This window comes from Argopecten irradians, chromosome 12 (assembly GCF_041381155.1).
Source record: "Argopecten irradians isolate NY chromosome 12, Ai_NY, whole genome shotgun sequence".
Lineage (NCBI taxonomy): Eukaryota > Metazoa > Mollusca > Bivalvia > Pectinida > Pectinidae > Argopecten > Argopecten irradians.
In genome coordinates, this window is record NC_091145.1 from 4,321,634 (window position 1) to 4,340,417 (window position 18,784).

Sequence of the window (18,784 nt, forward strand, 5' to 3'; positions counted from 1 at the left end):
TAAAAGTCGGTCAAAAGTGGGAGGAGCTTACTCAATTGAACAGCGAATGATGACTCTTCACATAAGGTAGAATTATTCATCCGCGACGACAAAACGTTCAATATTTTATTGTAAAATAAACATGACAAACAAAGTCAATTTCAGAGATAATTTGATTTAATCAGATCAGAACTTTAAATATATATTCAATTTTGCTAAAAGTTAGTATATAGCGTAATAACATAAAGAATTTGTACACGGTCACATGTGTGTACTCGGTGACCGTTATTGTCCAGCGAGGCGAAGCTGACGCACGCTTACACACTGGAGTTGTCAAAACACCGATTTTCAAGTAGCTCAATGTGTTTGAGATGTCGTCTGACTTGACGATATTACATCCTTGGGAGCCATGTGATTATATAATCTACGCTCATATCGCCATCGATAGATGAAACAAATTCACTTGTATTCGATGGATACAATGTATTTGTGGTGACGCGTAACTGTCAACACGTGGATTATTAGCGGTGCATGTTTTATAATACACATGATTAAATTCTCAAAGAACAAAGACAAGAGGATATGTTTATAACTGACCTCTATCAGAGGATCTCACGCCCGTCCACCTCAAAGACTCGATCGTAGGACGAACATAGGCACAGAGGTAATGTTTTCATTTGACACTCATCATTTTTAACAAAAATGAAAGCACGTCGCCCCGGTCGGGATATTTTTCCGTTTCTTTATAAAATTGTTAATTTAAAAATTGTTTGAATCATATATAAATATAAAATATGTATTATATTTGTTTACATTCTTCCAAAATCCTATGAAAAAACAACAATGTAAACAAAGCCATGTGTTTCTTTTTAAAAAAAGTAGTCCTTTTACGTTGCACAGAACATTTTCATACGCAAGTTCAAAGTTCAATGTTACCATGCAGTTATGGTAAACAAAATCGGCTAGTACTTACGTATAGTGACCAAGCCTAGCAAGTGTAAATATAACAAAATGTGTAGAAAAAAATTATTGTTTTTTCTTGGTTTTTTTTTTTTTTTTTTTTAAACAAGCATCCACCTTCGATTACACTGTATTTGGCTATTTATATATAGGGTTATGAAATTGGGACTCATAGAGCATGCAATTCGTATAATTGTTAAAGATGCTCCACCGCTGACAAATGGTATTTTTTCACTATCAAAAAAGAAGCAGACGATTTAGTATTTTTCTTCAGTTACAAAGGTTACTTACTTTACACTGTTACCACCATTGAAAAGTTTGAGCTTCTAATTTTACTTCAAGTTAAAAATATGAAAAATAATCAATTGCATCCCGAAAAAAAATCCGTGGCACTATATCCTATATGGAATGAAGTACTGATTGCGCATGACCCAAAGGCAAAACAAATTATTTTTATATTATTTTTTTGTGTTAACTAGACATATATATACACGATTAAACACCAATTATTGTTCAAATGATGCATACCATTTAAACACTGTCGGCGGTGGAGTATCTTTAAGAAATTATTTGTTTATCAGTACTCAAAAATAAACTTAAAGGCCCACTACCTTTCCGAAACAGCTTTTAGTTTCTAAAATGGGAAAGTAAAACGAGATCGATATTTTTGTATAGTCGCTAAAGTTATTAACTTACCTTTAATACTACACGTGTCATCACATTCTGAACAATTTGATTAAAATAAATAAAATGTTAATTTTCATAACGCGGGTCGTCTTATGTTTCCCGCCGTCGTCCTAAATACCGCGCGGTAGTTGACTATCACTGCGCCAGACGGCAAAACAGCGAAATAACTCTCCACTGTTATCAAACATTACGCAGGAAATCTTGCATATGTTTGGTGTTGTAACCTCATCTTAGGCCATTTCTGATGTTATTAATGTTTTTAAGAAACCTTTATGTTTTCCTCCGGAAAGGTAGTGGGCCTTTAAGATATAGATATAAATACCACTGCCATAAATATGGGATGTGGCAAATTGTCTGTCGCGTACCTTTCGCTATACGTCCCGCTCTACTATATATATATATGAGTAGGTGTATTTATATCTTATAGATATTAAAAGTTGCATTCTTAGTGGATATTTACATATTTCTTAAAGCTGTTTCCATCACAATCTATATATATATATACACTCCCCACGGTACCTAGTTTGACGGATTGGAATTACAATATACATGTATACAATGAATCGCGTGGCATTAAAGTCCCATAATTCCCAATATTCATTTTTTATTTTTTATGCATATATTAAAACAAGGGCTTTCTGCTTAATTAATAAAAATCTCTATGGCCATTCGGTCTAACTGTACACTACCTCAGACCATCATGATATCCATGACGTCATTCTATCTGTGACGTCATTGGCATTGTTGACCGTTGAAATCTGGGTTAGGCTCTCTGGGGCCCTTTGGCACTCAAGGGAATACATAAAGAGCCTCATTTGAGGCCTTGTTAGACTAGTTCCCGCCTCAGTTACCTCCCTTGCGTACACTTCACCTAGTGAGTAGACTGGTTCCCGCCTCAGTTACCTCCCTTGCGTACGCTTCACTGAGCGGAGCGCAGCCTGGCGGAGAGTAGAGAACTAAGGGAAGGGAACCAGTCTACCTAGTGAGCGGAGCGCAGCCTGGCGGAGAGTAGATAACTAAGGGAAGGGAACCAGTCTAAGGCCCTGTTGCACTCTAGGGATTAATTAAAAAATACATCATACAATCCTACAATCAAACGTTTCTTTGATAATTTTTCTTTTTGACAATTTGTGCTCAATAATTCGATTACTTTGAAGACAGACGGTCGATTTCAAAACAAATTCTATCAATTTTTGTATAGGCCTAACATTTGAATTTATTTGACTCGCGAGTAAAAAATGAAATCCATCTTCAACTTCCAAAGCATTACAGTTTATACAATATTGTAGCGTTTTTCCCCACTGGTGGTAGACTAGCGATTAAAACCTCTTCTACTACGTATACAGGGCCATAAACCTTAACACTGTCATACAGACACACAGTAGCCACAGATCAAGGTAATTAAATCATTATCAAGGAATGGTCTGTGTGTACCCCTACTTAATTTCCACGGTCAACATGTACAAGATTAAGAAGAGTACAAATTAATCGAAATTGGTATAAACCTAGAACGAGTAAACGTACCCGGCCTACTATACCTTTCGGTACTTTACCTAAAGACGACACCATTTTTTGTATAAAAGTCTTTTGAGCTGCAATATTGAAGCTAGTATAAACCTACAAATATAAAAAAAATAGTACAATATCTACAACACATGGGAATATTCTTATATCTCCCTGATTCTATAGCAAAGTTGAATTGTACGCAAACAGTCTTATTTTTTTATTTTTTTGTTTTTTTTTTGTTTTTTGTTTCTCAGTTGACATGGTTATGGTATAATGAGGTATACATTGCAATGTATAGATCATATTTACACGACTACAAGATATATATATGTATTGAGTAATGAAACTGTCTTACAGGCCTTTTATAATAGACACGTATAATAATAATCAATACTGTAGTCTTTATTTAATCCCTGGTAGAGAGTACATTGTATTGATCATTGTAAAGGCCGCATGTGTGTTTATAAGTTTCTATGCGGGAACATATGCGTGCAACGTTTATTTACATGGCGTCATGGCAGCCATAACACTGCCGGTGTCGGGTCAACACTTCTACCCCTATACTGAGTTACCGGTAACCTGTGTAACTCGGACGGATCCAATCGGCCAACATGGCGATGCCAGGTAAGAGATGTCCTTAAATGACACATTTATCATATTAAGGTTAAGGAGGCATACTTATTTTACAGTTTTATTTATAACATAGACTCTATTTTTGTAATGAATTATTGATTTGTATTTGTTTCACATTCACATAGTTTAACACTGTGTTTCACAAAGTGTATCAGAAACATGTAATGATTGGAAATAATGATACATTAGATACCATTTAAAGTTAAATGTGCTGTAATTTTCAGACTCACGAAACAAAAATGAACTTTTAATATGTTATTTAACACCAACAAATACCAACATTTTCAGAATTACAATACTATAAATGCATATGTTTTAATTTTTCATAGTCAAATAAGGAATGTGTACATACGGTTAGACCATAAAGTCAAGTTGTGGTCTACAATTTGACATTTGTTATTTGTTATCAGTAATTATACGATGAATTCTTCATGTAAGTTTTCAATTAAAGATTAAAAAGTTTCTAAATATCACAATAGTTTAGACGTGTTGGTTATTATAGAAACTGAGGTACTATCTTCATTCTAACCTCAGTTTTATAAAGGGACCTGCTGTTACTTAGCATTAAACTTAGAGCACACGTAACGAAAGTTAAAACATAACTAGACTATATTTATCGTTGTGCAAGAAAAGACGGTTACATTGTACGTTTGGGACGAAATGTCTGACAAAATATGGTAAAATCATTCCGAGCTAAGACGTGTGACATTTAAAACTAGTACATTGATTTAATATACTCGAATATGACACAGTTTCTAGGGTAATTATGACTCGTGCCCCAATCGCCTAGCCAGACATACCTGCGGAGTACATCAATGCGCCATATCCAGGTCCCCTAATTATAATAAGGACTTCATTGACGAAATGATGGTACATGTGTTGGCCCGATATCTGGTCATAGTGGAAATAGCCGATTAATGATTAAATACATGTACCTGGATCGCCATGTATTATATATCGATACAAATTGAACAATCAACGGATTACAATTTTGATACTTATCTGAGGCCCTTTCTGCCCTTACTTTCACAGCGCTACAACTAGTGTATTGGGGAAATGTCTCTAATGTAGTCTGTGAAAAAGGATAATCCAAAGATGAAATTTTCTATATAATGATTTATTACAGTCGGGTGCGGAGCGGAGAAATATCCAACTGTACACTTCCAAACCTATGCCTAAAAGTAAATTTACATGTAATACAAAATGATAACATACAAAACATACAGGAACAAAAATTAAACAGCACTTAGTCTAAACGTGATACACAATAGTCACTTATTAACTGACGCAAGCGTTACCGGCATTGAGAAGTGCTAAGAAGGATTAGCTAAAGGAAACACAAGTAAATAAGTTAAAGCAATATATCACAATAAAGAAACGGTTATTATATTCAAAATGAAGCTTAGTATTTTACTTCTAAACTTAAAATATCAAGTATGTTCGAGTACATTAAAACAAATAAATAATATCACAAATGCCCTAATAGGAATCTGTCATAAACCGCATGACATTACTGTTGAAACACTTTAAAAAGCTCAGTTTGTTAAAAAAAAAATTCACCGTAACCACATATCAAATTCATCGTTCGATAGACGATTGCGTTTTAGCACTTGCCGTATACACGTATCAATTGACAAAAGAGCTTAATACACTCTGAGCGATATTCTATTGTATTTCACCCTGTTTATACCGTAGTTAAGAGACTGTTTGCTTTTCTCCAACAGCAAATTAAAACCCGGTGTTTGGTAAAAGTATATCCCACTATACACGTATAAAACAGAATTAATTTGACCAAGATCTAGTTCAACTTCAAAAGATTTAATAGTCGACTGAGACTCGTTACGAAATACAAACTCGCACAATAGTATACATGTACGGCTGAATGTATCTAGTGGCATACATTATGTACATCGCACACCATTATAGATACGCATTATAAAAGAATATGTGACTTTGATAAATCGGAATACATCAGAAGACAGCTAAAATGAAAGATAGGGATATTCTAACCGAGGGTCACAAATTTTTGTTAGACCCGAGGCTTGCCGGGGGTTCACGACATTTTGTGACCCTCCTGAGGGTAGAATATCCCTATTTGTCATAAAATGCTGTCCATGGATGAGTAGTTTTTTTCCGAAATCATGCTTGATTTTTAGATAGTAAACTAACAGTATCGGAGTTTTTTAAGTCTGTTATTAATTACGTGTAAATAGTTTCCCTAAACAGCTTATCAAAGTAATGGCTCTGTAATTATCGGGGTCATCAGGATTTCCCTCATATTTATAAATTGGTTTGATCACGCCGATTGTCCAATTTTCTGGTATTAAACCAAATTCAAATATAATGTCAAATAACAATGGTAATAATATTGACAAAGGACTATGTATGGTTTGGGCCCTTTTTGGCCCCCAATTTCGTCAAATTTTCAAAAATGTTATTTGGTATTTTAATTGTTGTAGTTTACATATTTAGTATATCCCCTTATATAACTATTATGATAATTTTCTAATTTTGTAGCTTCAGTTGCCATGGTAACCACTCGAAGTATGCATAAATTCTGAAAATGTGGAAATTTCGACAATTTTGACAATTTTTTATAGGTTTTTGTTTTAGAAACCATGGAGCGCAACCTTGAACAAACTTATATAATAGTTATGATAAATCAATTTCTAATTTTTAAAAAGCATGTACATATTATTATTAAACAAAATTAAAACATGATCTTCGTCTGTACATGTTATATAATGTAAAAGCTAACGTGGATTCTAGGTTCGTATTTCGTACGCCATTGTACAAGGCTTATGAAGTTTAGCTGATACCAAGCTTATAACATGTACATTGTAGTCTATCTTCTTGTGGACAGTCTGACAAATAATACCAGGGCACACGTTTCATTCGTTCTTGTATGAAATCAGCATGTTTGTTCATCCGTGACCGATGTGAACACAAAAGAAATATAGGTATATCAAGGTTCAAGGTGTACTTATTCACTCTGACACACAATAGTGTGATACAAGATACGACATAGTTGCAATACATACGATACATGGCGTACAGTAATCAAAATATTAGAGTTCTTTAGGACATTGACCCAGTTTCATGTAAAACATACATGTACAGCTGAAAAATAAACAAGAACATTAAGCAGACAATAAGTTAAGTCAGAAACATGACTTGATATAAAGATTAATTTCGAATTTATTTACAAAAATTTTCTAATAATCTGCAAATCACCTAGGTTTTACATCACTGATTCGTGTTCACATTTAAAAAAAAATAATGAAATTCATCGCCAATATCCGATTTACATAAATTACACTTTCTCTCATTACCAAGCCATCTTCCTGATTCAATAGGTAGGTTAATATTAACGGTTCTAAATTTAGATATATTTTTCTATCATTTTCTTTAAGTTCTAATAAATACTTTTCTTAACCAAACTGTGTCTTAAATATAGAATATGTCTGTGTTCTAGAAAGCTTATCAATACCGTCATACCATTTATGAATAAATTGGTTTTTAGTCCACTTTTAACAAGTGTTTTTAATCCATCTTTTGTTAAACAGCAAGTTCGGTGATATATCCAAACATAACTTAAATTGTCAATAATCCTCGTAACGGATTGATTTGGCGGAAAATAAAGATTGCCGTCAATGCTTATCACTATGTATCTGTGCCTGCCTTCCGTGTCGTTTGGCCTCTTTGAACACTGGGTAACGTGCTCATCGACCGTCTCATAAATTTCTTGGGGGAGAACTACTCTTTTACAAAGAACTATCTTTTCTCAGCTAATTTTGGAGCAGCCGTCATTACTTTCTCCCTATCAATCCTGTTAGAAAACTTCATAACAATAGACCAGAGCTTGTTATCTATCCTAGTACGGGGTCGGTGAGCGACATGGATCTGAATATCATCAGTGACATCAAGTTCGGATTTTACAACTACAGCTTCTGTATACGCATCATGGTTTTCTTCAGGGATTCCCGTTTTGAATAAGTTGTCCTTCATCGACCGTCTCTGTACAATGTACTGTAAATCGCTGATGTTTTGCGAGTACATAATTTCGCGATTTCGGACCTTGAAGTTATTTAAAATCGCGTAAAAAGCGATGCAAGCACAGTTCAAGGATTATAACACAAGGTCTGTCGCTGAACAATTAAAAACAAAAACATGTCGATTAACTTAACATTGATCTTAAACTGTCCACATTTAAATCCCTACATGCCAAATGGCTTACAAAGGCAGTGCCCTACATTAAGATCAAACTTGTAAATAAAGGCTTCAAATGAGAGGATTGCAATGGATTGCTGTCGACCGAGGACTAATTCCGGTACTTATCATTGTGTGTATAGCCATTTATCGATGACCAGCATACGGAAACGTGTAATCATTAATTCTTTTTGTTAGGTACATATGGCGTCAATTAGCCGGTTTACTTGTATCTATATTTGGTAACGTGACGTCATGTTATCATTTGTTTGCCCATAAGCATAAAGCTAGATAATTATGTATTTAACTCTATTGATATTACATTTTGTTTTACTTTCAGGATCCTTCGACCAGAGTCCACAAAGTGCGTATTTCTTTCATTTCAATATTACTTAACTTATTAACGAAAAACTCCTAAACATTTCCTTCTTGTAAATCATATAATTCCAATATCCCATTATGTTGGATATCAATGTACCTATGTAATGTCATATTAATATCTGAGCGTTATAGCGATTGTTTTTTAGTTAAACATGATTTTGAGTCTATTCTTACAAAGCCTATGGGATGCCATGGTGTATGTCAATTAGTTTTCTGCACTAAAGAAGTGATTTACAGACGTACAAAATACCACGTACATGTATTTACGCTTTATCATGTACATGTATTTATAATATTTATAGACAAAGGTCAAATTGTGAATAAGTTCCAGGGTTTTCATGAGATACCATAGGTAAAGCCTAACACTTCAATCGCCCTATATTTAAAGTATTCATATTCTATTATAGTAGCAATGTAATATGAATTAGTATAAGTAACCTTTTAAAACTCATATTTTAATATGTTTTTATTGTACTAGTGTAATGTTTATAATAGTATGCATTACCTGAATCAATATTATTATGAATTGTGATATTCTCTGTGAAATATTTCGGTACTTCCGAGTATTGAAAAGTAACTCGATTTCTAAAATGTCTATTCTCATTAGCAAGTGAAAATTTTGAACATTTTGAGCTATAGATTTTAAAACGTTTGTATTGCACAACTTTTGTATTTTAAGAAACGGAAAACAACACAAAGTCACAAAATCATTAAAATATTATCACGATAGCTCATCCAGCTATCAACCGCCTTTGTATTCTAACTTTACCAAAAACGTTTACGTCACAATATATCTTTGTTCATGTAACTATGCAACAAATACAATGTGTACAGATGAACATCTGAAGGCGCTTATTTAAAAATGCTCCACCGGTGACAAATGGTATTTTTTCACTATCAAAAACAGGAGCAGACGATTTAGTATTTTTCATCAGTAACAAAAGTTACTTACTTTACACCATCACCACCATTGAAAAATTTGGGCTTTTAATTTTACTTCAAGATAAAAATATCAAAAATAATTAATTGCATCCCGAAAAAAAAACTGTGGCACTATGTCCTATATGGAATGCAGTACCGATTGCGCTTGGACCGAAAGCAAAATAAATTATTTTTAATTACTTTTTGTGATAATTACACATATATATACACACTTGAATACCAATAATTGTTCGAATGATGGGTATCATTTATGCTCTGTCGGTGGTGGAGCATCTTTAGGCACTGATGTCACTATTTTTTAATTTCATCGGGGTATGAAAGAAATCTTGCTTGCAAACTGTGAGAATCCGTATAGCGGATTCGCATAAATGTTTGCAAACAAAATTTATTTCATATTGCGATGAAATCGAAAACAATATTTATAATTAATTTTCCAGGCTACTTGATGAAACAAGATACGTTTACACGTGCGACTCCATTGATTTTTCAAATCAATACGCAACGTCAATGTTCCTATTGTGACGTCACGTTAACGTCTGGTATTGTATGAAAAAAGAATCGACCAATCAGACAGCCAGATTTAGAAAAAAATAATACTAATCCATAAAGAGAATCTCAGTTTGTAATAGATTCGATGTTGATACAGTAATGGAACTGTTTCTCCCTAGGATGGCAACCTGGTGGCGGACCCCCTCCCAACCAAGCTTCTGGTCCTATGGGAAATCCTGGCGCGGGACCACCACAGTTTGGTCCTCCTCCAATGCAGGGTATGCCCCGGATTTCAGGCTACGAACAAGTTGGGGGATTCGGACAAAGTAAGTAATAATAAAGACTTCAACATGAAACCTTACTCGCCATCTTTTAAGGTTTTTTTCATTTCGAAAATATATTAATTCATTTGCGTTGTATGAAGATAGTGTCAAATCATGATGTTATTGCTTTTACATTGGTTATATGAAGAAAATATAATGGCATTTTGAATTTGTTATTGCTCTGTTCATATTTTTAATATTATTTTCTTGGTTCCATAAAGATATTTTATTTCGTTTTCCGACAGTGAACTTTATGCCACCTCCACCACCACCCCCACCTCCACCCCAGGGTAAACCACCACCGATGGAATTCACTAAGTGAGTACTTGTTATGAGTTTCAAATTTCATTTTTTCGATATTTTTTCTTTTTTTTTTTCCAAATTAAAACATTAAGAACATAACGTATTTTGGAAATAAACCTGTATATGCAGTGTAGCATAAGTTGTTATTTTCTATTTTCAAGGGTTGTTGTGAACCCCTTTCTGGTTACAATATACTTGATTTTTATTCTGTTTATCAATTTGGATTAAAAAAATTTTTTACAATTTTTATGTTACTAAAGCCTATATAAGATTATTTTTCTTCAGTTTTTACGATTTTGAGTTTAAAATAATAATAAAATAATGAAGTATGTCAGTTTTCTTGCTTGCATTCACCGATGAAGAAAATTAATCTCGTGAAAGTGAAGTGAACTGTTCATGCGATTACAAGACGACGGGATGAAATCAAAATTCATAGAGCTTTACAAAAACGCTTATCATCATTAACACAGACTATCTACTATTGTAAAAAGTAAACAGTCATTAATAAAAACAGATTATCTTCCAAAGTTAAAAGTAAACTCTTCATCATATAATAGACAAAATATCTTCTGTTAAAAGTAAACTCTACCTTATATAATAGACAAAATATCTTCTGTTAAAAGTAAACTATACCTCATATTATAAACAAGGCCTATATCCAAATACTAGCCTAAACACTTCTTTATATATAATACAAACATCTTTCGTCTCCTATGATTCAATATTTACTCAAGGTTAACTGCTGATGCCTCATTTTTACTACATAATTTGTTCAATAATGATAATTGTTTGTCACTTTCTTTTGTAAATGTATTTACTACATATACGAAATATTCCAACAGCTTGGCCAACCTGAACGAAGAGGACTGTAGAAACGCCATGATCCAGTTTGTTAGTGAGAATTGTTGCTACGGATCTGCTCCTGCAAAGGAAATGAACATTACCAATGTGATTGGTTTGACCGCACTGCACGTGAGTTGGTCTCATGTCACTTCAAATATTAATACGATTTGAAGAACTACAACATATTGTAAGACGTTAGTTCTTACTGACATTGCCAAGGTCCAGTTTTACGATAATTCCTTAACGTAAAATTGTCCATAAGAAAGCATTAAAGATTTGAAGGAAAGCTCTTTAAGGTAATATTTTTTCCTTAAATTTCTGTATTGCATTTATATGGAGAATTTTCTGCTACGTAATTCCTTATATTTAAACGATGTTCCAGAAACCGGGATCTGATGGACTGAGAAGTAGAATGATATATAGAGGATCTGTCATTCAATATGAAGGGAAATGAATGACATATTCTATTTATCATATGACTAGTTTTGCCTTGGTTTCTTCCTGTTTGGAGATTTATTTAAGCCAACTGATAGATTTACCATCGGTCCTTATCACTAAACACCAAGATTCTAATACCTATGCGCATTGATATAGAGTGCGAAAAAAATAAATGGCCTATTTAAGATAATATTCTGATTTTACCATGTACTTCATCATCACACTTAATAACGTGAGTTGTAGATAAAGCGGAAAATTAAATACTAGGGAGAACGTTCAAATTTAAAAGTATTGTAGAGCTTAAGTGACTATATCAACAGTATTTGTCTTATGGTATGTTGCTACCAAATATCAACTCTGTTTGAAATACAAAAATTAACAAACATACATTACATTTCGTTCAGTATACGCTAGAGACATTCTGCGAAAGTAGACGCACGGGATACGTCCATGAGCCATACCGTGGTGGGCCAGTCGATGGTCCTCAAAACGGCCCCGCACCCCCTCCGTGGCAGATGCATTGCGTGGCTAATACTATGTTCAGTACCCACGAAAAGAAAATGGAGGTACCACATACTGCTACTGTGATGGTGAGTGTCACTTAAGAGTCAGCACTTCAATATATCAATTGATTCTTGGAAATATTTCATCTCCATTCATTTCCAGATGCCAAGTTTCAGTGTTCACTGATCTTTAAGCATTTTTATTAGAAACACACATATGGATTTTGCCATAAGTTCTGGAATCAAATATCCGTGTTTAGAACTTTGCATTTACTGTTCGAAGGTTTGCTATTCTTTCTCCATCAACCTTTTATTCAAAGCTGAACATTAGGCCTTTTTTCAATTGAAATATTGAAATGAAATTTTAAATGAAACTAAGTCAAACATAGGAACAAATCATTTAGCTGAGAAATAAATCGACGTGATCGTCGATGTCATTTCCAGCTCCTTGTTAAATCCTTATTATATCTCTCCAGCCCTGCCATGCGTGTGACGCCAGAGGATACCATGTGTGCTGGAGGTGTCATGGGATAGGACATACGCGCTGTGACAACTGTAATGGGTCTGGACAACGTCATACTCAGGACCCCCATGGAAACCCCATAGTGCAAATGTGTCATCATTGCCATGGAGACGGACGGGAAAGGTAGGTTATAATTAATTAGTCTTCAGTGATCAATAGAACAAAATTATCGATGTTATTCCGAATTTGCATATTACAGAGTTATCTGCACTTGCGGGTAGGTATTGGTTGTGACGTCATGTGTTTGCGAGCGTAACGTCATATGTTTCGGAGAAAACGACGTGAATTGTGCTCACAAAATAATGACGTAACAATCGATACCTACCCGCAAGGGAGCTTACTCTGTAATATGCAAAGACAGAATAGGTCTGATGTGTACGGCGGCGTGTTAGGACCACTATGTATTTTATTTATCTTGTACGTACAAGTTTTAATCTTGTACGTATAGATACATTAAAAAGTTAAATAGTGATAAACTTACAGTGATACATTACCGATGTATGGAAAGTTTTATTTATTAAAAGCAAGAACAAACGAATTAGTATCTTTCCTCAGTAAAAGTCTTATGATTCATACTAGAACCATCACTGAAAAGTTTGAGCTTTTATTTTACTTCAAATTTTACAAGACTAGTGTTAAAAATAATAAATTGCATCCCGATAACAATCTATGGTATTATGCAATATATGAAATGAGGTACTGGTTACGCAGACAACAAAAGCAAAAGAAATCATTTGATATCTGTTTTTGTTTTAATTAAACATATATACACGAGGTTAAACATCAATTATTGTCCAAATTATGATGATAGTTTATACTCCGTCATAGACATGTACATGTAAATGTTCGTAAACTTATCACAACTCCACACAATATCGCAATGTATTCTTTTGACCAAGGGTATGGGATATACGTATTGCTTCCTGCGATGCCATTTTGGCAATAAACTAGTCACATTGCCTTTAATACCGAGAGTTTCAACATTAGACTATTTTCTACGGACAAAATACTAAGTTCTACGTACAAGTTACTAAATTGAACGTACAAGATACTAATTTGAACTTACAAGATAATAAGTTGTACGTACTAGATACTAAGTGTTACGTACGATACGTACAAGATACTTTCTTGTACGTACAATATTATATGTTGTATGTACAAGATAATAGCTTGTACGTACAAGATAAAAACTTGTACGTACAAATAACTCAATGGTACGTATAAGATACTAAGTTGTACGTACAAGATACTAAGTTGTACGTACAAGATAATAAGTTGTACGTAAAATACACTACGTTGTACATACAAGACAATATCTTGTACGTACAAGATACTAAGTTGTACAAGAAAGTATATTGTACGTACAACTTAGTATACTTGGTGTAATTTATACATACAAGGTACTTACTTGTATGTACAACATAATAAGTTGTACGTATAAGATACTAAGTTGTACGTAAAAGATAATAACTTGTACGTATAATATGATAATTCAATTTTACTTGTTACAAGCATTTTCATTGGCTAAAAATTTACTTTATCAGCCCATAAAGGAAAAAATGGCGTCTTTGTTTGTAACGTTGCTTCTGATTGCCTGAGATGATGGTGTAATGATTTCATAGACAAAAGAGTCCCAAAATGAAATGTAATATTGAAGAGATTATCCTTAGTAAATTGAATTATAAGGATTAATTTAAATATATTTTTTATGTTATGGAGATATAACGCAAAAATCTGAGTGTACTCTAATCTTAAAAAGCTTCGCGGTTTATTTAGAGTACACTCATATTTTTGTGTTATATCTCCATAACACAAAAAAATCTATTCAAGTTAATCCTTAAATAATTTGTCCGTATAACAGAATTACGTGTACGTAAAAGATACTAAGTTGTACGTACAAGATACTAAGTCGTACGTACAAGATACTAAATTGTACGTAAAAGATTCTAAGTTGTACGTACAAGATAAATAAAATTATACAGTTGTCCTAAAATGTGCCCATTTATATCACAGGTGTCACACATGTGGAGGGGACGGACGGATTACGTGTGATGAATGTGATGGTTATAGGAACATCAAGTCCTATATACAACTGACAGTGACATTGTAAGTATTGTAACATCAAATCCTATATACAACTGACAGTGACATTGTAAGTATTGTAACATCAAATCCTATATACAACTGACAGTGACATTGTAAGTATTGTAACATCAAATCCTATATACAACTGACAGTAACATTGTAAGCATTGTAACATCAAGTCCTGTATACAACTGACAGTTACATTGTAAGTATTGTAACATCAAATCCTATATACAACTGACAGTAACATTGTAAGTATCGTAACATAAAGTCCTATATACAACTGACAGTAACATTGTAAGTATTGTAACATCAAGTCCTATATACAACTGACAGTAACATTGTAAGTATCGTAACATCAAGTCCTATATACAACTGACAGTGACATTGTAAGTATTGTAACATCAAGTCCTATATACAACTGACAGTAACATTGTAAGTATTGTAACATCAAGTCCTATATACAACTGACAGTAACATTGTAAGTATTGTAACATCAAGTCCTATTATACAACTGACAGTAACATTGTAAGTATTGTAACATCATCAAGTCCTATATACAACTGACAGTAACATTGTAAGTATTGTAACATCAAGTCCTATATACAACTGACAGTAACATTGTAAGTATTGTAACAGACAGTAACATTGTAAGTATGTAACAGACAGTAACATTGTAAGTATTGTAACATCAAGTCCTATATAAAACTGACAGTAACATTGTAAGTATTGTAACATCAAGTCCTACATACAACTGACAGTGACATTGTAAGTATTGTAACATCAAGTCCTGTATACAACTGACAGTAACATTGTAAGTATTGTAACATCAAGTCCTATATACAACTGACAGTAACATTGTAAGTATCGTAACATCAAGTCCTAATACAACTGACAGTGACATTGTAAGTATTGTAACATCAAGTCCTATATACAACTGACAGTAACATTGTAAGTATTGTAACATCAAGTCCTATATACAACTGACAGTAACATTGTAAGTATTGTAACATCAAGTCCTATATACAACTGACAGTAACATTGTAAGTATTGTAACATCAAGTCCTATATACAACTGACAGTAACATTGTAAGTATTGTAACATCAAGTCCTATATACAACTGACAGTAACATTGTAAGTATTGTAACAGACAGTAACATTGTAAGTATCGTAACAGACAGTAACATTGTAAGTATTGTAACATCAAGTCCTATATACAACTGATAGTAACATTGTAAGTATTGTAACATCAAGTCCTATATACAACTGACAGTAACATTGTAAGTATTGTAACATCAAGTCCTATATACAACTGACAGTAACATTGTAAGTATTGTAACATCAAGTCCTATATACAACTGACAGTAACATTGTAAGTATTGTAACATCAAGTCCTATATACAACTGATAGTAACATTGTAAGTATTGTAACATCAAGTCCTATATACAACTGACAGTAACATTGTAAGTATTGTAACATCAAGTCCTATATACAACTGACAGTAACATTGTAAGTATCGTAACAGACAGTAACATTGTAAGTATTGTAACATCAAGTCCTATATACAACTGATAGTAACATTGTAAGTATTGTAACATCAAGTCCTATATACAACTGACAGTAACATTGTAAATTGTAACATCGTCCTATATACAACTGACAGTAACATTGTAAGTATTGTAACATCAAGTCCTATATACAACTGACAGTAACATTGTAAGTATTGTAACATCAAGTCCTATATACAACTGACAGTAACATTGTAAGTATTGTAACATCAAGTCCTATATACAACTGATAGTAACATTGTAAGTATTGTAACATCAAGTCCCACATACAACTGACAGTAACATTGTAAGTATCGTAACATCAAGTCCTATATACAACTGACAGTAACATTGTAAGTATTGTAACATCAAATCCTATATACAACTGACAGTAACATTGTAAGTATTGTAACATCAAGTCCTATATACAACTGACAGTAACATTGTAAGTATTGTAACATCAAATCCTATATACAACTGACAGTAACATTGTAAGTATTGTAACATCAAATCCTATATACAACTGACAGTAACATTGTAAGTATTGTAACATCAAATCCTATATACAACTGACAGTAACATTGTAAGTATCGAAACATCAAATCCTCATCAAATTATCATTTTTATTTTAGAGATCGATAAAGATTGTATACGAAAATGATCTCTTGGTTATAAGCCAAATTCTTTACGCATATATCACAATTATTGCAAAATGAAAACATCACCCCCTATAACTGGTTACTCCAATAGGTAATTCCTGCATCGATATAATCCGTTTGATTTGTATTTTATTGCAGTACTAATCATAAAGTAGACCATATCATTGAGCGATCAGACATGCCTGATGAGTTGGTAAGACATGTATCCGGGGACATCATATTCGAACAGGTTCTACCACAGGTGTGTATATTTTTAACGTGGACTTCAGTCTTACCAGTTTACATATTGCTCAATCTTAGTGTGGTGCGGTTTTACTGAGCTATTGCTAAATCACAGATTTCAGTCTGTAGAACTGACAGTGTGACAGGGTTTGTACTGAGCTACAGTCAAGACACTTATTCTAGGATATTTACAATATTATGACTGTTTGTCATTAAAATGACGATCGAGAGGTATAACTCGACGCCATATTTATTTCTTTTGTTTTTCTTTGATTTGTGTATTTTCTATAGGATTAATATGTATGATTATGGAATAACGAACATGTTTTCACAAGGACGATTCAAAAATGTTAATGGACAAATATGTTACTATTCAATCCACTTTATCGATACAGAAAAACTATATTACTAAATGAACCATCGAAATATTTGCGTTTGCATCTATTAGTTGAGTAAACACTATCAGACGAAATAAATATAAAACACCTATTTTTTTTTACTAGGTTTGGCCCATCACTGCCTATCCAGTTCCGGAGATCAACGATAACTCAGTCCGTTTAGTCAATCAGCACAAGGGAGCTTTCCCTAATGAACGCCAACTTCAGCAGGTAAAATGTACACCTTAGTGAGTGAGAGATCAAAACTACGTTCATTTAAACGTAGAGCCAATATCGCTGATTAAGAAGGGACAATATCCCTGATAAAGCAGGACCAATATCGCTGATTAAGTAGGGACAATATCGCTGATAAAGTAGTACCAATATCACTGATAAATATCGATAGTACCAGTACACATGTACATGTATATGTTTGGGTTTATGTGGAATTTGGACAATGTAGTGACCGTTATTAAGATGTTCATGCATTTGTATTTTTTGGCAGATCCACTAGAATTTCTGTCCACTCCGTATTTACTTCATATTGACTACTTTTATCAATACGTGTAAGGATCCATCTTGTCGTGTTATCTCAATATTACTCCTTTCTTCCAATTATTTCTTCAATGTCCACAGGCAGCTGTTGGGTGGTTTGGGGTGTGACATGCCACTTTATTATTTTTGTGTGTATAACGATATTTAGTATTCCAATTGAACTAACAATTCATGTGAATAGAAATACTGAATGCACTAACCGAAAACTATGTATTTTTCATAGAGACAACAGTTGAGAGCAGTACCTGTAACGGAAGCACATTACGAATGGAATGATGTGAAGACGAGGTTCTGGGTTTATGGTCTAGAGAAGAAAGTGGAGGCTCCGGACTACCCCCAACAGTGTTGCTGGGGATGCGAAATCCTTTAGAACCCGATTACCATTCTCAAACAATAGTAATTGTTTAAAGTACTGCAATGTACGGGTAGCAGTTAAAGAAGGATTCGTGGATTAACAGATCAATCGTGATTAATGAATGCTATAATATTGCTAATGACTAAGTGGTATTGGTTTCATTAAGTCGCTGATATGTGGTGGCTGTCCTTGACCATGTCGGTTTACATAAACATTCGAACAGTATTACTAGCTGTACAATCACACGTGGAATATACTTTTTT

General features: G+C 33.5%; 1 protein-coding gene across 1 annotated transcript; it reads left to right on the forward strand.

Annotated features, from left to right (window-relative positions):
* The first annotated feature begins 3,434 nt into the window (after positions 1-3,434).
* Positions 3,435-18,784, forward strand: LOC138336120 (protein SSUH2 homolog). Its single transcript, XM_069285428.1, has 11 exons — positions 3,435-3,756; positions 8,315-8,338; positions 9,966-10,112; positions 10,355-10,427; positions 11,255-11,384; positions 12,098-12,283; positions 12,673-12,842; positions 14,733-14,825; positions 17,151-17,253; positions 17,738-17,842; positions 18,390-18,784. The coding sequence occupies exons 1-11, from the start codon at positions 3,744-3,746 to the stop codon at positions 18,534-18,536; spliced, it is 1,191 nt and encodes a 396-aa protein (XP_069141529.1). The 5' UTR covers positions 3,435-3,743; the 3' UTR covers positions 18,537-18,784.